Source organism: Sturnus vulgaris, chromosome Z (assembly GCF_052056855.1).
Source record: "Sturnus vulgaris isolate bStuVul1 chromosome Z, bStuVul1.hap1, whole genome shotgun sequence".
In the NCBI taxonomy this organism is placed as follows: domain Eukaryota; kingdom Metazoa; phylum Chordata; class Aves; order Passeriformes; family Sturnidae; genus Sturnus; species Sturnus vulgaris.
In genome coordinates this window covers 22,230,196-22,251,626 of record NC_142283.1, presented here as the reverse complement: position 1 = coordinate 22,251,626, position 21,431 = coordinate 22,230,196, and the positions used below count along the sequence as shown (strand labels likewise).

Sequence of the window (21,431 nt, the reverse complement as noted above, 5' to 3'; positions counted from 1 at the left end):
TCAAAGAAAAATCCTGTCACATTCACTTTTAAATTAAATTCTGCTTTCCTAGAAAGCCAAACTTATGCAATGACGCTGGAAACCAGAAATTAGGAATTTCATCTTGTCTTTCTCACGTTGCTTCTATACTATCTAGCAAAACAGTCCTAAGAAAGAAAAAATAATTGTACTTGTGAGTGCACAGCACTGGAACACAAATTCAACAGTTTTTCAGAATGTTTTTTGAGAATGACAGTGACACAAACACAGAAGTTCCTGACTTGGGTTCAACTGCATTCTACAGACTTCTTACTTAGAACAGGAAACTGTTAAAAATATCTTATCTCATGCTCAACAAATCACATTTGTTTTTTCCTCTATTTGAGAGTATTAGACTCACTCTGTACTATAAATTGAACTTTAAAACTACCTCAGTCTCAGCTGAGGTAGACATTCAGTGTATGACACCTTAAGTTCAGTACTGCAAGTGTTTAAGAGAATGTCCTACATGGCAAAACCCAAACTCATTAAATCAATTCCATGTGTTATTCTCACAGAATTCATTTCAGTTGAAACAATCTGGCTGCAAACACTTGTTCCTTCCATCTGACTCTCCTCAATATTTACTCCAGTCTCCCTTTTTCTTTTCTTAATATTATCCAAAGGAGAATTGGATTTCTTAAAATATCCACTCCAGATGGCTCTCTGGTTATAAAAAGCTGGCTTTATATACTGAAGCTAAATAAGCAAATTACTTACTAGTACTAGAAAATTTCATTGCTAAAGCACTTACGGTCTTTATAAGTTATAAAGCAAGAAAAAAAAATGCAGAAAGAAGTAAGATAACCTCTCTACCCTTTATTCCTTTTTTCTTTTAAAACACTTTCAGAGAGGTACTAAACTAGTCAATACAACATTATACAACAATATACTAGTCAATCTAACAGTGTCCTGAACAAACAAGTTCAAATACATGGAAATACAAATTACAGAAGTTTAGCACAAATGTAATGGGCATGTGTATACATGTCCTTATACAAAAAACCCAGAACTAAAGGTTATAAAGTTTGTTTTGGAATAATTACACCAGGTAATCAGTGAAGATGAGATGAATATATGCAAAGCAGACTGCCAGCTAACTCAATATGAAGTAATAGGGAAAATGATAGTATTCAGATGTAACATTCAGAACGATCTTATGCATGTAATATATTCCAAATACTACATCTCCTCCCTGAATAGTTCATGTTCCTACAGCTGCAATTGACAGCAACAATAACCCATATTAGGATAGCTGAAAACTGACACCAAAATAGCATCTGATTTATGAAGTTTTAGAAGCATTCTGTCTATTAACAACTCACTTATCAGAGCTTTCACATCTTTTTCTAAAGCGTGCAATACTGTCATCTGTCAGAGACACAGCTATGCATCAGTGAAATTATAGGACTGGTCCTCTGTGCCAGTTTGATACCTTTCCATTAAAACAAGAGGATTAAGAAGGAAATACTTGCAATACAATCTGAATGCTCTCTCTCTTTATAACTGGAAAAAAGATTGGGACAGCTTATGCATGATTATTAAGTAGAAAACAAGAAAGTAACGTAAGTCATGCATTTCCACACAGATTTGAACATTTTGAATCACAAAATGATAGACTATTCTTACTGTCAGCAGAACATGTTAGTGATCACCTCAACACTCCCACACTACACATCACCAAGAAACTTATAAACAAACTTAACTAACAACACTTTTCACATGAAAAAACCTGTACAACACTGTCAAAATACTTATAAGGTTTCAATCCTTCCTCTCAGAGAAGCAAATTTCTTTCAGTCCAAGGGTGAAAGGGTTTGTGCAGGCACTGTAGAAAGAAAATGGTCATTACCAGCAAAGAGGTCTTCTCTATCACCATCCAGCATGATTTCTGCTCGCTTTGGACCATTGGAGTTTGTGCTGAGGTCTTCTGCAGGAAGACTTGCTGGCTCTGGAGATGAAGGACTTGACTGTTTAAAAAAAAAAAAAAGTGAAATAATTAGAAAGCCAGTTGCCATGTGTCAGTATGTAAGAATTATTGCAACATTCTTTCATTGCAAAGAAGCAAAAGAAGATGTACAGAAAGGAAACACTGTCAGCTATTTCCATTTCCCATTGCTAGCACAGCAACAATGAATAAAAGATATGAGCTAGTCAACAGTTCTTTTAATTTCTTCATTTGAGAGAAAAAACAGTCAACAGTTTCTTCAGGTTTAGCTAATGTGAAACAAAATCTGCTACACAATTATCTAGAATAAGTTTATTGGTAATGCCAAATGTAATTTGATTATTAGGTTCCTCCTGGAAAGGCTTGGATTTAAATCTGGATTTGTACACAGCCAAAAATCAATAAAGAAATCTCCAAGACATTCTTTTGTTCTATGATTGAAAAGAACGCATTAATGCCATCCAAATAATTCAAGGCTCTCTGGAGAATTTCGATAGCTTTGCAACAGGATTACTGCCATAGAGGATCAGAGGATCACATTGTACTGTACATGGAAGCTGGGCTTGCCACAGGTACAATTTTTTAAACTGAAGACTAGAACTTGCCCTGTTGAAGACACTCAGGAAAATCAAAGCAATATTGAAACTGGTCCACTAAATGAATAGCTTGCTTACAAAATAAATACACACATAATTGAAGATCAGTGCTTCAGTTAGAAAAATCTTTCTTCAAAAAGCATCAACTGTGTTTACCATTGTAATACCAGAGAATTTGCAAAATTCACTTCTCACAACTTCATCCAGGATAGCTAGCTAAAGGAGTTTTCAACAACAGCATATTTATTCATGGATGCATGCACGTATTAAAAAGATACTAGATTTTTAAGGCTACACTTCAAAGAACACTGTAAAACAGAAAATATTTTGTAAAAAGACTGAAAAATACTGAAAAGTCACCGAAAAAGTCTGTCTAGATTGTATTTTTATATTCATAAATGTAGCAGAGGCAAGAGTCCTAGCAGAGAGGCCTTCTTTATAAATGGCTTTCTTCCTTCTTCCTCCCACTTTATGTACAGAGCATGGTGTCACATGGTCTGCAATATCCCTTGGGTGGGTTGGAGTCACCTGTCCCAGTTGTGTCTCCTCCCAATCTCCCAGGCAACCCCAGCTTCCTCACCAGTGTGGCAGCACAAACAGCAGAAAAGGCCTTGGCTCTGTGTAAGCCCTGCTCAGCAATAACAAAAACATCTCTGTATTACCAACCCTGTGTTCAGCACAAATCCAAAACACAGTCTCACTGCAAAGAAAAGCAACTCTACCCCAGTCAAAATCAGCAGAACCACATTTTCGTTGCAACAACAAATCGATCCATTGAAATGACAGAAGAAATCTTCTTCCTTTTGCCAAAAGCAGCCACTCTCAGAAAAGCCCACATACATGGGGAATCTAGAAACAAACCAAAGGGATGAATAGCAAAAGGAGCAGTCTCTCAAACTCTTGACTAGATATTGCTCTAGAGCCTGCAAAGAACATCAAAGAAGAAAAACTCAGAAACTCTAAGTAGGCAGTAGAGTTCATAACCTTGTAAGGAAGCAATCCACTAGTCACATGAACACTTCTCATATGAAACAAATGCCAAAATGACCCCACAGGAAACCGAGTGCTCTGGGGTAATAAAGGTATATTTTGTCCACTCTGTGAAGTCTCTGTGAAGTATCATAAGGAGATAAAACTCCTTTAAATTATATTACAAGATTTGCAATAATTAGATTAAGTGAGCTAGGAAATGCAAGAAAACCACAACACTTGACATACCTCAGTATTTTACAACTGATAGTATAAATGTTACACAGACTAGCTGAAGGTTTTAAGCAATTTCACAACTCAGAAGTAGCATGTTTCAGAAGAAATGGTCTGTCTCTCCAGCCAGGATTATGGAGGCATGCAAGTCCAAAACCTTTTATTCCAACTAGAACAGAAGAGCATGGAAATGCTTGATTTCTTAATGCTTGAGGCTCAAGAAGTTTGAAGTTTTATCAGCAAAAGCAGTCTTTACTGCAACATCATAGGTACTCATTCCAAACCAGTTTTGCTGCTATTCAGCTTTGAACAGCAATCCATTTACATTTTGATAGACTGGAGTTTTAGGAAATGGAGTCCCACACTGCCACAGATGTGGAATGCACGAAGGTTTGTGTTTGTCAAGTCATTGCCATGAAAAACAGGTCTCATACAGGCAGTCACAGGGAAGAAAAGTCTTCCTGAACACTTGTAGCACACCAGCAAGAGCTTTCTAAGAATGATACACTTACGCTCTTCTTTAAAGAATGGCGAAAAAGGGCCCTTGGAGAATGCTTACACCTTCAAGCTATTCCCTCAGTCTACCTTCTCAGTTTTATCAGAAGCAGCTGTTTTGGTTACTAGTGGTTATTTTTGACTATACCTGGCTTCTAATCACTTCTATAAGAGTTGTGACTTTACAAGAAAAAGACAATGTATAGAAGCATCTTAAAAATTATTCATAGTCTGAACACTGCATCAGCTTGTTTAAGAGTTTTGCAATGAAGTATAGTTTCTTCTCTTCAAAATGGACATGGTCCTCAGGGAACTACAAAAACCCAGCAAGGCACAGCCCTTATGTATCAAAAACTGGGTCAATAATTTGTAATATCCTGATTATTTTGCACAGCTAGTGGGTCAGAAAGCTCTATCCAGACTCTCAAAAACCAAAAAAGCACCCGTGCATGCAAACAATATATTAAGCTGCTTCATTTGCAGTCTTCTATGCATGAGAGCTAAAAGACAGGACCTCAACCTTGCTTTTTTATCTCTACAAAATACAGCTAAAATGGCTGATGAAAATGGCTCATGGCCAGACAAATAGCATAGCTCTTTAGAAACTTTAAAACTTGATGCCAAGAGTTCACAAAATGTCATAAACACATCCATTTCCTGAAATGTACACCGCTGTGCAATTTCTGAACAAGTCCCGAGCTGAAGGCTTAGTGAAGTCTTCAATAACCAAGATATTCAACGGCCAGGACATCCAGGTATGCAGAATAGTTAGGATCTTACCTCATTTTTCTTCAAAACAAATTTCTGGTAAGATGCCCATGGGCCCATTCCAATTTACAATGTCAATAGCAAGCTAAATTTTCTGTTCTTTTATTGTTCATTACATCTGGAGGCAATAACCAAGTATTTTACAGCTCTGAATTATGAAGAAACAAGAATAAGATCTTGCATTTTCTGCTGGCTGAAATTATAGCCCTAGATGTTTGGACATCCTCCTTTCTCTTAATAGCAGGGTACCCCCTAAACTAGTTCTGCTTGCATGAGCCCCTCCTAGCTTCCTTCAGTCAATATACAGAAAGTTGACAGAAGGTGGCCATCACAATATTCTAGTTGTTCAGGTTAAGCCAGCTCATTGTCTGAAACAGGGTTAGGAGGAGCTCACAAACCACAGCACGGGCAGAGAGAATAGACCCAACAGTAGGACAGTGTCATTTGCAGCAAAAAGAAAGCAGCCACATTGGAATGAATTTCTACATACTTCCATTACAGCCTGGATTTAACATCAAGCAATGAGACACACATTTTCAGTTGAATTACAGCGATTAGTCTTGGATACAGACTTAGCTTTCTGCAAAGGCACAGTACAGTATTCAAGGACTTAGTGCTTTCCTTCCTCAGCAATGGCCACTGTTAAACTGAACGGATATCATTAAAGCCATCTGGACTTCTGTGGCTATCTAGTGTTCTGCCTCATGTGCGAAAACCAAAGGGATATTGCAGATCTTCCACATAAACTGATCAGCTGGCAATGAGATTATTACACACTCTGCCCTAAATGACAGTCCTTGATAAATTACCACATCTACTGCTTACTGATTATTTTCAAGTCCTTCCATGTATTCTTCCATTAAAAAAAACCCACCAACCAGCAGGAGTATGGGCATATAAATACTGTTTGAATGCGTAGGTGGCAGCCTAGGTTCCAGTGTTCACATGGCACCTTCACAAAAGACAGACTGGCAATACAGAGCTAAGTGAGAAGTTTAGGGAAAATGAAATCAGAAATGGTGCAACATATAAAAAAGGAAGGTGACAGAGACACAGACTAGTGCATGAGCAGGAAGAAGGCAAAAATGATGAAAACAGAGTAACAGTGAACAGACCATTTTTTTCAGAAAATCTAACATATATCTTATACATATGTCACCAAATTTGACTTTCATACAGTTGTTTGTGAACTCTTCTAATGGGAGCAGAGGACACAGACAGCAAATTTGCAATTTGTTGATTAAAATTATAATAGGGAGTGATTCTTTATAATGCACAGCTGAATTCCAGAACTTCTTGTTGTGCAAATCACGATGGACACTTTTAAGAAAAATAAAACACAACTACAACCAAACAAAAGCAAAACAAAACCAAACAAAACAAAAGCCCCAGGGAAAAAAAAAACCAAACCCCCAAAAAACAACAACAACAAAAACCCAAAACCAAACAACACCAAAAAAAACAACCAAAACCAAAACTCCACCAAAATCCATGCACTTGAAATTTTAGCAAGTAGATAAGTCTATCTAGCCCTCAGGTAGATATTGAGCTACAAAAACTTGATACCTAGGAGAGCACTGCAGTTGCCAACCAGCACATATATATAATAACCAGCAATATTATTCACATGGAACTCACCACTGATTATCATCATAAATGGAATTTTGGCTTAAACCATTTACATGATTTATTCTAGCTGGTCTCATTAATGAAAGCTACTCTGGCAGCTAAAAGGAAAACTTTCAGTAACCTTGAATGTAAGAGAGGCAGTTGTCCAGACTCACAATACAGTTGCCATAATGAAAACAAAATAATCATTCTCATTCTACTACTCATAGGCACTGTGGCTACCTGACAATAAAATGAGCATCCCATCAGCTCAGAAAAGTTGCTGCCCAACCTGGTTCCCAGTTCACTGGTGTCCTAAGATCACAGGAAGAGTTCTAATTCTCTGCCACATGGCAAATTTTCAAGTCCTAAAACGTATTTTCACTGCAGTCCAGAAATCCAAGGTGTTACAGCTCAGTGAAATCTTTCCAATGTTTTATGTTCTACAATTGAGAGAGCTCAATTCAAGACATTTTTTTACAACATGCACAGAGAAAGTTAAAACTCCATCTTCTTTTTTTCTTCACATTAGAGAATTCAACTTGGAATAAACAATATTCTTCATTTGAAGCCACTGAAGTAACTCTCTGTATTTAAATGCTACATATTTGCCATTCATAATATACACTGAATGTATATTTTGTCAAAAGCAACTTAGCCAGCGTTTTCCAAATGGGGACTTTGTTAATATGGAAGCTATTTGAAAGATGTATTAGAAACCATACAGCTTTCCCACTGCACAATCACATTACAGGCAGGAAAGGCACAGCACACATTTTGTGAACTGCAAAGAGAATAAAAGCAAGATAAAATAGGAAGGGACTGAAATTAATCATGCTAAAAGCAAATGGACAGCTCCAAGATAAACCACTTGGGAATGCTTTCAAAGTACCTTTCAAAGCCGTCACATAGGTTGGGTTTGGACCTCAGTGTCTCTTGCCACACTCTCACTTCTGGTATCAGCAAACAAATACATTATTAACTACAAAAAGCATGAAACCATTCTCCTGTTACTATAAAACTCCCACTGCCATTTATAATCAGTTCTTCCATGAATATTTATCAGATTAAAGTAACACTCAAGACAGAAGTTTAACTAGGTCATGAGACAATCACTCTTCTCTGGACTATGGTACTCTATTGACTGAACCCATCAATTGATGTTTAAGCTAGTAAGAAGTCCAAAGTCAATTTTCATGACCTCTTAGTTCCAAATTTGCAGGAAAATCACAAGACTAAGACACTGCCCTAAATGCTGATATCAGGAGAAGCTTACTAGCACAGCCTTTAAAAGCTTCTCTTTAAGCAAAGAGGCTTCCTCTTTCCACTTAGAGACGCTATCCCAAAGAGACTGTGTATATAAACAAAGCAGCACAGTGGAACTGTCAGCCAAACCAACTGATACAAAGCCCGTTTCTTTGCTAGTGTTTGCAGTTAGAGGAGTTTCAGTAACTTTTTTATCTCATGGTAACTGTGATTTGGCCACTAAACCTATCTTATCTCTTGCAGCTTTAGTTCCACACCACATCAATAAAAACATTGTTTGTGTTACACTGCAGTCTTTCTCAGTAGACTGAAAAAGACTCCAGAAATACACACTGTATCACACAGAGATGCACAGAAGTCTACTCATGCAATTCTTGTCAACTGCAGATTCATATAATTTTTTATTCCTTCAGTTCATTTTTTCCACAGATCTTTTTCTACCAATGCACAGATTATGCATCTACAAAAAGAAAGAAAAAAGGAAAGTGGCTAGAGAAAAGGCAAGTGACTTTAAAATATATTTTAAAGCCCCTTTGTATAATGCAGGGTTTTTTGTTAAGGACAGACAACAGCCAGAGGAAAATCAAAGAAACACGCACCAATGCTATTTCCGTAAAGGTCAGGGACAGAAAACTCTTCAGGAAAAGAGGAACAGAACAATTTTCTTTTTAAATGGGCATCTGTGTTGAGGAAGAATAAAGTTCTTCCAGAAGATACTAGCAAGACACGTAGGTGGAACGTGACCACAAAAACGTGCCAAAAAGGCTTCCATTATAAGGAATGAACACATAAGCATTTCTCCTGTCTCCTCGTGCCTCTTTCCCAGTCAGTCCCAGCAGCCGCCGCAGCCCAGCACTGCGTCGGCTCCCTTGGAGGAAACCTCAGAGACAAATAGGTTTTTAAAAGATTTGCAAACCGAAATGGAGTGAAGCCTCGGAAACAGGCCAAACAAAGAAAATAGGTCGTTATTAATCCACTCAAAGCCTAAGGCGGAGACACACACACACACATACACACACACACTCCCACCCACACCCCCCAGCGAAACTGGAAAGATGTAAGCTGAGAATATTTCCCTGGCAGCACAAAGAGAGGATAAGAAAAGAGAAAACGGCGGTACTTGGAGAAAAGAGTTTTGAGCTTCTCTTGACAGGAGAAGCCCCCTGCCCTCCGTGAGGGAAGCACCAAGGAGCCGAAGAGAAGGTGGGCGGTGAGGCCGCGGCCGGATGCCAGGTCGGCAGGGGCAGCGCCGATGCGGGGGCCCGTGCAAGAGCCAGGGGGACCGGGCAGGAACGAGGGGGACGGGCAGGAGCGAGGAGGACCGGCAGGAGCGAAGTACCGGGGGCCTGACGGGGAGGGGAGAGTACGGGAGGGCCCGGAGGGCGCCGGGCCGGCCACGGCGTGCAGGACCTGCAGCGGAGGGCGAGCTTTCCTCACCTCCAGGGTAGACACCGTGCTGGTGAAGAGGTCCTCGCCGTCCTCCAGCTCCTCGAGGTCGGCGGGCCGCGTCTCCCCCAGCGGCGGCGGCTCCCGCTCCGCCGCCATCTTCCCCTCCTGCCCGGCCCCCGCGCTCACGTGACCGCCAGCCGCCCCGCCGGCACGTGATCGCGGCGGCCGGGGCGGGGCGGGGCGGGGGCGGTGTCGGCTTCCCGCCCTCGCCGCGCCTCATCCACGGCCCTTCCCAAATCCCTTCCCACCCTTGCCTTGCCTCATCCACAGCCCTTATCAAACCCCTGCCACATCCAAACCCCTTCTCAAACCTCTGCCACATCCACAGCTGTTCCGAAATCCCTGCTGTAGCCACATTGCCTTTTCAAACCCCTGCTACATCCCCAGGCCCTTTCCCATCTCCATTCTCAACCCCTTACTCTTCCCAAGAAGAGGTAAAGAGCAGAATTCCCTTAGTTAGCTTTGTTGGTTTTGGTTACTCATTAAGAAAGATATTGAAGAAGTTTAGCTTATTTGATTAAAAGTAGCATTGTAATTATAGTCAGGCTAGAGAGATCTGTGGCCACAGAAATCTATCATAGGGTTCTTTTGTGTCAGAAGGATCAAGAAATAACTCAAAGATAGCTATAGGACCTGAATTTTTAATTAATTGAGGTTCAAGTTTGAAAAACAAGGTTAATAAATCTGTGTGGAAAAAGAACCAAATTAGAGAAAAGTAATCAAGGAAATAAATTGGAAAACAATTTATGTTGCAGGAAAATTTAGAATGACTGCAAAAAGCCAATCACATATGAGACTGTGATGTGTTATTGCAAAAAGCAAAACTCCAATTTAAAGCCAAGCCTCATCCCTGTCAGTGTGGGTATTAATATGTATGTTATTTGACAAATACATAAGAGCTGTCGACTCTACCTCATGCAACTAAGTGAAAATCTGAGAGAAGCAGAAGCTACCCAGTATCCTAAAAAACTGCAGCCACCCCTTCCTTTGCAGCCAATAAATCTACCTCTGTAATGCTGTGTGAGATGGATATGAATTAAGCTACAAAGCTGCTGAAGAGTAGAAATATCAAAGCTAAGTTTACATGTGGAATCTGTGTATATGTGCCTGTTTTAATTACCAGGTTATGTGATAAGATTCTACAGGAGCCCTCTCCCCGAGGAGCATTTACTGCACAGTTACAGTTTTTCCTTCTTTCCTAACAGCTCCATACTTCATTTATTATATGCAGTCTCAAGTCTACACTGAAGACAAAAAGATTTGTCTTCTCACATCCATCTCTTTGAGGTCTGTCACTGCCTGTTTCACAGGCACTGATGAACTTTATCTTCAGGGTATAATGCCCATTACACAGGAACTGAGATGGAAAACTAAACTGTTTACTGATTTGGATATTCTAATTGAGATCACTAGGACTTGGGGGTTTTTTTTTTTTTGCTAGAATACCTAATATTTCAACAGTTTTGTCCCCTAGGCAGGAAGCCACAGTATGACAGTACTAGCCCTACCCCCACCCATTTTTAGGAGTAGGCTTTTATTTTTCCTTTTCTATTGTGTCACTTTCTTTCCCATTTTGGCCATTGTTAGGTCCCAAACTTTTTTGATGAGCCTTGGGAGCAATTGAGAACCCTCCAAAAATGGTAATTTCTGGCTTTGGCCCATCAGCCAGTAGTTCCTCCAAAAAACTGTCACTATACCACTCCTGCTTTTGCCCCCAGCATCTGTGGGCTCTGCAAGCCTTCATAGTCCAGGACTTAAGAGGACATATGGAAATCAAAAATGTATTCTGTATAGACACTATTGGGATCTTTTACACAATAAAATGCTTCTATTTTTCCAGCAGAATCAGGTTTCACTCAGGAGGATAATCTCCTTGATTTTAAATTGCTTTTAAAACGAACAGTATTACAGCTCCACATCATTTCTTTGGTTCAGGTCACAGAGGTGCTGATGCCTTGAAATAGTTACAAGAAGTTATCTGGGTTTAGGCACTATGCCATTTACTACCTTCTGCCCATCAATCAAAAAAGATGCAAAATAACGATGGATATGCTCGAAGCAATGTGAATCAAAGTTTACAATCAAATACGTCAGATTTTCAGAGAGTCTTTACTTCACTGACTCTATTTTAGAATTGTACTAGTGCAATAGCCACTGTAATACTGTGTTATTTTAGTAATATCAATGAAATATCAATGAAACAGGAAGGAAATCATGACTCTTGACTTAGAAGTAGCTGTCTTGGAAGACAGAATGATAGTGAATTATACAAATTTACGGTTAGCCTGCGTGGTTTGGATCTGGAGAGAGCCATGGGAGATTATCTATTCTGTTTATTGGAAAATGTTTGTCAAACCTTTCCTTCAACAACTCCAGTGATGAAGACCCCAAGACTTCTGCAGACAAACTACTTTAATGCTTTGCTCTGTAGGATCAGAATAGAAATTACATCACCAGTCCAATATCCTCATATGAAGTATGATTCTGCAGCAGCATGACACTTTTTCATTTTTTGACCATATTCAGGACAGATATTGGCCTCATTTTGCATCTAGGAAGGCATTATTCAGACTGGATAAAATCTGTCCCTACTGAATTTTTTCTTCCTTTTTACCAACGTTTACTCCAGTTTGTTTTGATGATTTTGAATTCTTTAGCTAAGCTACAGCTGTTTGGTGTCACTTATAAATACAGTATGCGTTCTTCCCTTCTGGTGAGAATATTAAATTGTATCAGGCCTATGGTAGATCACTTCATTCATCTTTCATTCAATTCATCTTTCCATAAAGATTGTAATCACTGAAAAATAGCTTTTTACTTTGTTTTCTACATTGCTTTTGTACCTACTGTATAATAGATTAACATATATTGTTTCATTAGCTTTCTTATGAAAGTCATGAAAGATAATATTCAAGAAATACCAGAAGATTATTTCCTCACTAAGACATATTTCAAGAAAACCGCTAAATATGGTGGGAGAGCAATAACCACCAGAGTGCTTAGAATTAGAGGAAATACATTTTTTGAGATTTTATTTTTCCATTTATAAAATATGTAAAAAGTAATACTGTGCTCTTGTATAGTGATTGCTCTTGCTCACAGCCATAAAGACTTTTATTGTGTCAGCTTTCCTAAGAAAAGTTACAAAGCAGAAATATTTGTCAAATCTGTCAATTTGGTTCTTGTGCCCACTCATCCTTCCAGACAAATAAACTTTACACTTCAGATCATGATAACTGTTCTATTGTTCTATCTTTCCACCTGAGTATTTAATTACATATCTTAGAAAAAAATCCTTTTTCTGTCACCTTTTTTTTTCCCAGTGAGTGGTCAGCGTTCTCATATACTACAGAAAAATAGTTGTAATATATGTGAAAGAAACCAGTTCTTTTATCAACTAGATGTTTCATTTGGAGTAGTGGCAGATCCTGCCCTCTAACAAATAGTGGAATGGAAATTTCTGTTCCCTAGTTCATCTAATGTTCCAGTGCACTTAAACATAGAGCTCTACTAGCTTTAGCTGAGTATGTTTAGCCTGTTAAAATAGTAAGATGATGTAGAAGTTTTTTTCAGATTCTTAAGCACCAACAGCAAGTGAGAAGCAAAAAATTTTGGTTACTGTGATATATGCTGACCTGCTATTTAGATTTTCCTCCACTGTTTATGATTTACAAGAGGGAGAGATGTCTTCCAATAAAGCTTTGATTTTATTTTGTACTGCTAATCTTAGATAATCCAGACCATTGCAACTTGATAAAAGACACAGTAGCCTCTGAGATCCTGATTTGCTTTGGGCTTCAGACACTTGGTCGCTGACAACTGTCTGTCAAATCTCATGGTTTGTGTTCTAATACAGGACTCATTCTGGAAACAAATATCAGGGTGTTGCTAGCAGGTGGCAAACCTGAGACATCCCTTGCCAAAGTAGAAGATGTGTTTAAAAAGACCCAGAATGGATGGAGGTGGGACAATACTTGGAAAAAGCATCATATGCACTTGCGTGAAGTCATCTGCTTTTGTCCACAGAGAGAAGCATAGTCTTAATCACATTAAAGGGAGGTAAGGATTCCTAAGTGCCAAGTAATTCTGGCATATTCTGAGTTGGAAGAGACCCACAAGGATCACCAAGTGCAACTCCTAAGTAAATGGCCTGTATTGGTATTGAACCCCCGACTTGGTGTTATTAGCACCGTGCTCTGACCAATTGTTAATCTCATTTCCCTGACCTCGTTTTTTCAGTTACAGCCCAGTTAAATTTTTGTACCATGCAATTTCAAACCTGTGGTGTGTGACTAAGTCAATTTCATACATTTCTATAATTATAAACTGTCTCTGTCTTGACCTGCTTTCCTGCTTTCAGAGAATGTAGCAAAATCATGTAAGGTGTACAGCTTGTAAGGCAAGATCATTTGCTGCGTTTTATTTATCAGTTTGAACTCATTTTATCAGGAAGAAATTGTTGCAAGGTTTTTTCTATCAAATCACTGAAGTCAACATACATTTTTACCATTCTCTGACTTGCTAGGACTTTCAGTTAGATATAAGAACATTAGAAGCTATCAATCTCTTCAAAGATTCATGCACAATCTTAGCTATTGTCAATTAATCAATTAATTCCAGTGGATAATCTTTGACACCCTTTTTTTTACAGCTATATGTTCATATTTATATTTTCAGTTGTCTTAATGCTTTCATCCAAAACTAGATGACACAAGAAAAATAATAGTGAGGAAAGGAGGCTGGAACTTCCCTAGTGTCAGAGACAAGTCGGTGCACAGTATCAGTTGGTGCTGTCCCTGGGTGGCACATCGAAAGTTACTACTGGGAAGTTCCTCCAGTTACAGTAGAGGTTTCGTATAAGGGAGGCCATGATCTGAGCAATTTTTCTTGATCTTTGGAATTTTTCTTGGATTTCATATTTCTCTATGGATTCCATATTTCTTAGACTGTGGAACATTTTCTTTTCCTCAGATGGAAATCAGGGTCAGAGGTGATCTTTTTTTCGGCAGATAGTTTCTGCTACTACATTAGGAAATTCCCAATACCTCCTAACTCTTACCATTACTGCTTCACCAGTGATGAATATAACATTGCCATTCGATTTCATCTAATTTGTCCAGGGCAAATTTAGTCTAGTGAGAACTTTGAGGTCAGAACCATAATGAAAACAGCTTCAAGGGGAAAAGCCTTGAAATCAAACCAAAACCACCACCGGCAAACAAACCAACAATTAATTTCCAAGTGTCTAATTGTAGAAGGATTTTTTAAAAATCACCTGCTGAAGGTACGTGCTTTGTAAAAAAATTCCTATAGCTAGGTCTACATCTCTTTATATCTCTACCAGCTAGCAGTACTATCTCCATGTAGTGTAGGACTTACTAAGATGACAGTTTAAAATTATTTTTTGTTATCACTTGATAGATGAAGAAAGTCTATATTGTCTTTCTCTTTCAAAGTGTTATGATTCCTGAGCTGATCTTAATTTAGAAGATTTGAGGACGCAGTAGGGCAAAATGTGAATGAAGTGAAAGCTTTTTGTATATTTTTTCTTCATTGGACAGTCATGGAAGAAGTCTAAGGGTAGAGATAGTGGCAGCATGGAAGAAAATGAAAGTGATATGCTGCAAAAAACAATGTCATAACCACTCCACCTCACCACTGTAAACCTTGGGACAACTGTATTGTTCCATCAAGTCTGCAGCCTGTGGGAAGGAAGATTATTTCCCTGCTTGCTTGGCACAAAGCAGAAGCTGTGATAATCATATACACCACTCTACTCCTGTGCTGTGAGATTGCAGTAATGTGGGCCTTGATCCATCACAAAGTGACTGAAAGTTTTCAGATGTTACCATTGGAATATATGCAAGTTTTACTGATCACAGTATTTTTCTAAAAGATCTGCATTCTCAAAACTTTAAACTATAGTGCTGGTTAATTAATTCATTCATTAAATGTGCATAGAAGGCAAGGGTGACATTGCAACTGCATCTTTGGGATATATAAGAAACAATATTTTTTATTTATATTCCAGACACTGAACACAACATATATTGTATGTCCTCATGACTTTGAAGTCATTGCTAGGGAGTTGCCAAGAGGGCATCCAAAGAGACTGTAGAAGGTCAGCTTTTTGGCTACCAGCTGTTCCATTGTACAAAATGAAGGAGTTGTTGCATCTGGTCTTATATAGGTGTTTACTGCTTTTAAATAGTTTGTCCCTCTCAGCTGGCTGAGTGCAGTTGATTTGAGGTAATTCACCTAGATTTTAGAGCAGAAAGTTAGAGAATAAAAATCTGCTCTCTGAAACCATGGTTGGAATTTTAAGAACATGCATATCCAACACTTCCTTCCAAAATCCTGCACTTCAGTTCGCCCTTTGGTTTTTCATATGAGTTTTGGGTACAGTTCACCTTGAATAATTTTAGTTGGCTAAAAGGCAGTAACCTAAGGAAAGCTATTCTCCTTAGTTTGTGCTATGGCAGGAGATAATAAAAATTAATAGATAATTTCTTGGGCATCCTATCCATCTTTAACTCTTACACTAGGAACAATTTAATGATGACTGCCTATTTCCATTGCCAAGAGAGGAATTTTTTACTAAGGTAGATGCTTGAGAACTGTGATTAGGTGAGAAAATCTCATTCTGCAAAACATATACACATATCCTAAATTAACAACTCTCTAAGTTAATGAGTCTTAATCTTAAATGTAGCTTTCTGGCTGATTATAGTATTTATCATAATAAAAATTATAAAGTGACTGCAGAATTAACCTGAGACAAAGTACTATTGATAATACTCTGTCCAAAATTGGCCTGATAAAAAATTTCTTTGCTCTCTCCAGACACACTGGTGCATGTCTACTGCTGCTTTAAAAAAACCAGAGCCCAAAGATAAAAGAAAACAAAAACCACGTTCCAACTTACAAATATCTCTCTAAATGTTTGCATTTGCAAGGATTGTGAGAGCTAGACACCAGAAAGATTTCTATCAAATATCTTCAGTCATTTTTTTCAGAGTACAGCCTCCAATCCAGAGAGATTTTTTTTTTTTCTTCTTTGTGGACAAACAAGGTAAAGGCTCGTGGAAGCAATTTTTCATCGAAAATTGCACAGTGGATATACACGAACCAGAATTTCCTTTATTTGAAGTTTCACATTCTAAATGCAGCTGTAATTTGCATCATTTACAATTTTGCTGTAAACTGACTTGAGGCATCTGTCTACATTATAGCCAAACCAGGCAAAAGATAAGTAGGAAAAATGGAAAACTTCTAACATAATTGATTTCCACCAAAAAGCACTGTATCTGGCTGTTATAACAATTAGTTTTTCAATTTAATGTTGATTATGGCTTTTCTACCGAGGAATAGGAAAGCTTGCAAAACAACAATGCAAAAGAATCTGGCACTGTTGCCACTAGAGCTGATATAGCATCTAATTAATACATATATTTACTTTTCTTTAAGATATTTTCAGACATGTTAAGCAAAAATCTGGCTTTGTAACGTAATTCTCCTTTGACAAATTTTATTTCACTATGCTCTGGCTAATTTTATCCTCTGGAGGCATAAATTTGGGCTTTGAAAAATCTATTTCCTTCAAACTTGTAATTCAAGTGATAACAGATGCTCAAGACAGACTAAGAAAGAAAATACTAATGTCTCTAGAGTGTTGAGAAAGTGATCAGCATAGTTTCTAAACAAGTTAATAAACGCCTTTTCAAATTTCTTCATAAGAAAACAGCTTCAAGAACTCAGTCATAAGATAGAAAGATAATCAAGAAGTCATAAGATAGGACGAATCCATTGATGAAGAGATGGGAACATAAGTAACAAACCACTGAAATTAAATCTTAGATGGGTTTTTTTTAAATGCTTGCTCTTCATAAACGACATATTTAGCTATGGATAGGGCATGTGGCTTTCTAATCATCTATTTATCTATTTTACATTGCATCTTACAATATATTTTATTTGCCTTGATTAATTTTGTATTGCATCTATCAAAAAACAGAGCATCAAGCATCTCATTTAAATAATAGAGGTTACAAATATGATTTGGCTGTCAGATAATTAATGAAGTCACTGAATCTGCTTGGGAATAATTTTTGTGTAAACTGAAAGGAATGCTAATAAAATTCAGCATGAGTATTCCAGAGTAGCACATAGTGGGATGGTTTTAACTTCAACTCTTAAAAAACCCAGCACCACCATAAGGAAGCTCATTCTATCTTAAGTTTATTTTTCCTTTCAGATAAAGACAGATAGTAAAGATCACCTATTCTTGAGGATGATATTGAAATTACTTTAATGTAAGTATCCTCATTTTTATGTTCCTCATTTAGTTAGGAGACACATACCTTCAAAGAGGAATTCCAATTTACACTAGATCACCTCCCCTATCTCTTGTACCTCTTTTAAATGACCCTACAGGAAACTTATAGAAAGTCTTACCTTTCCCTTGGGTAACTGAGGTAGTTTTCTGCTTTGACACAAGCTACATTTTAGCTTTTTTAGTTTTGATCTTAAATCTTTTACAAAAATATGCATATCCACATGGGAAAAGCCACTATAAATCAATACAAAGAGAGCAAAAGGGTGTGGAGGTAAATATATATCACTGCATATAGATAAAGTACTTATATATAGTGTATGGTCTATATTTTTGGAGTATAGAGGTTATATGTATATATTACCATTTGAGTATTACATATATACACACTATCTAAATATTTATATATACACTTTTGGTATACAAAATATAATAATGTCTTTCCATGTATATCTATCACTGTGTGTATTATATATATATATATATATATATATATATATATATATATATATATATATATATATTTATATCAGTCAAAAGAGAAATAAGCATAAATATCTGAGAAAAATAAAAATATTAATTAAAACAAAGAAAGCTTGTCCTGGAGATCACTAAGTTCTCTTCCTGTCATTGCTAGTGTACTGGCACAATAATATAAAGATAGTGGACTGATGTCTCAGTTCCTCCTTTTTTTGCAATTCTAAGATTAAAGTGGAAGAAGGAAGAGCAGCCTCCCACTTCCTGCCTGATTCTAGGAATATAGATCAGAAACAGCTGACATGCTGATTTGTCCAGAACAGCAAACACAACCAGTCCATGGAACTAATTATTTTAATACATTTGAAATCCTTGAAGATTTTGAATATTTTCTTCCAAGAAACATATGCACCTTCCTCTTCGCAGACCAACTGAGTTTCTACAAAATATGTGCTGTTATGAAGCCTTTTCTCTCCAAGAGATGTTGAGATCTGTGGTGTCACGAAGCTCTTTCCCCAGCTGCTCACCTGGGAACTGTCTCTGCCTCCGTGGACCTATGCCAGTGGGAGCAATCGCTGTTGGAAGCCATCAGATGAATGATCAAACAAATGAGATCCACACACTGGGAATCACTTGTTGGCAACCAGCTGTACAAGGAATGGGTTGGAAGCAGTTCCTGCTCTGGGCAAATGTGTCACCTGGCTCAGCTTAAGTTTGGCCCAGTTTCTTTTGTGTTAGGAGAGGATGTGCTTGTGCTCTGTTTTTTATTGCCCTCTCCTATAGGAGGTTTTTGCTGACTGAATCAGACAGCTGAGAGGCATAGTTAGAAATTATTTTGCAGACCAGGCAGGATCCAGCTGGGTTTGCACTCCAAACAGCCTGACTGATTTTGTCTCAGGTAGTCTGGAAACAACTCCCACTTGCACTTGGTGACTGGGACACAAGACTGAAAGTATCATATAGCTCTTGTAGAGCAAATAAGTAGTGAATAGCACATGTGAGTAGAGGTGAAGAAAACATGATGGTTTTGGAACAAATGTTCCATGATTCATGTTTAGAGAATATTTATTATGTCTTGGCTAATAATTGAACTATTTTTCAGTTGCAGTAGATTTTTAGATCTTTAAAAATTAAATAGATATGCCTCAGTACTCATATCTGGATCTTGGCTTAGTAGTTGAAATTTTCCAAAAGGCTTCGACATTCATGTGGTGTAGTGTCACCCCCAGCAAAACCAACTTAAATATTTGTAAAGTTAATAGTCTTCAAGTTTTAAAATATAAATGACCTGATTGTTGAAATTGAAGATTTACCTCATATTCATTTTGGAGAACAATTTTTTTTGTGATTGGGATAAGGCCATAACTTCGTTTGTTGTGGCTGTTGCTCTGATCTTATGTTTGGCTAAGTTTTGTCAGTAGCATATGTCAGTAGTATACAGAAAGGCAAGGTATACAACTCTGATTTGCATAGACAAGCAGTTTCATGCTTTTTTATCTAAAAATTTACTTCACATACCCAAGGTCCTCCAGGTACCTGTTTTCTAGAGACATGAAAAGGATTGTATGTGCATACCTGTGTGGATTGAGCTTTAGGTTCTTTGACTTTTACCTAAGCACTCCAGAGACTTCATAAAAGTGCATACTGCTATGCTAGCAGCAGGCATCTGCTGGGAAGGGGCCTGTCTCCATCAAGGTAAAGTTCCACTTGTGGCTCTCAGTACAGCAGGAGACACAACCAGAGTAAGCAGTGCCTTCTCTACTCTCTCTGGAGAAGAGATGTCCTGTCTCCTACCCAGAAAACAGGGCTAGTTACATGGAGCAGAAGAGGATGAAGTACAGTCTGTGCAGCCACAGGACATGATCTGCCCTCCCAGGAGAGGGTGCTGGTTCCTGTGGGTTGGTCATCGTGGAAGAGACTTCAGGACAGTCTGTGTGGTTCTCACCATTGCTGTTGTCCCTGACAGCACATTAACAGGGGTATACATCTGGTAGGTGCTATTTCTTCATTTTCTGATACTGTTATGTGCCCCAGCACTTATTGTCATCCATCCAGTCCGTGTGCCAGTGTGACTTCTGTGTGTCTATTCATCAAAGAAGGGCTGAAAAAGCAATGCTGGCACATACTTCTCTTGCAGCAGGCTGCTGCTCTATCAGGGCTTGTCCAGAGGCAACACTGTCATTAAAAATGGTGTTGACTTGGGGCACTGGAAGAAATACAGTGCACTTCGGGCACCAGTGCTTTTGCACAGTAGTTCAGGCAACAGGAACCTGTGAAGAGAGATGTTTTCTCTTCTCTGCAACCTGATACAGGTTGTTAGGTCCTGGCACTAACTGTTCATGGAGAAAAGATGAGGAAGGCTGAGCATCTCACAAAGACCTGGACCCCACCCCTGCTCAGCCCTCACTCCTGTCTAGGCTCCAAGGGCCCCTTCCATCCTCTCGCTGGGCACAGATGAGTGGATGGGGATTGAGGAGGAATGGTGTGTTAAGGTGCTGTGAATTCTTGAGCCTGTATTTATGGCATACTGGGGATATAGATGGAGCATTCAGGAGATGCCTTAAAAGCTGCCAATGAGACCATAGGGAGATGTATAAAGATATGATTATTCACTTAGTTTTTGCATATACAATGTGGGATTCAGGGTAACACTTAAAAATATGTAGTACATCTTTCTATATAATGTAAACAAGCTATGTATGCTGAGCTATGATCACTATAGTATAACCTGTTTGAATATTACATCAGATAAATTCCTTCAATTTATTTTAGAGGCTTATACATTTTTACTTAAGTCTTTTATACAGAGGAAAATATACTCATCTCTGATGTTCTGATAGATAGAATACTTAAATTCATTGTGATATTGCTGACATTGTGGTACATATTAGATCCAGGTATCAGAATATTCAAATAAAATCAAATAAAAAATACTAGTAGATTTGTAATTATGACTTCAGAACGATGAGAATGCATTATGGGTTTTCTGGTTTAGAGAGTAAATGCTGTTTCAAAGTCACTTTACTTAAGAGATCCATCCTGGACATAAACCATCAGCATTAGGAAATTACCGTACTATGTTTTAACAGAGTATAAAAAAATGAAGAAAATGCTATTTTGGACTAGTAACATTTTTATTCTCTTCTAACAGCTCTATGCTATTGCCCACAATATATTTCGTTTTGCTAAGTCTGTATGTTGACATGGAACCTATTATTTTAGGTGAGAATGTTGCTTCTGGAAAAATTAGTTGGTCTCTGTCAAAGATCTT

The 21,431-nt window shown here is 38.1% G+C and overlaps 1 protein-coding gene across 2 annotated transcripts in view; it reads right to left on the bottom strand.

Moving 5' to 3' along the window:
• Positions 1–9,490, bottom strand: part of SNX2 (sorting nexin 2) — a 29,370-nt gene extending 19,880 nt beyond the window's left edge. For both annotated transcript variants that reach the window (XM_088156643.1, XM_014874389.2), the window contains exons 1-2: positions 9,340–9,490; positions 1,871–1,988 (exon numbers count right to left, since the gene is read on the bottom strand). In XM_088156643.1, coding sequence (XP_088012769.1) covers positions 1,871–1,988; positions 9,340–9,447 — 226 coding nt within the window. In that variant the 5' untranslated portion in view covers positions 9,448–9,490. The remainder of the gene's footprint in view (positions 1–1,870; positions 1,989–9,339) is intronic.
• Between the last annotated feature and the right edge of the window lie 11,941 nt (positions 9,491–21,431).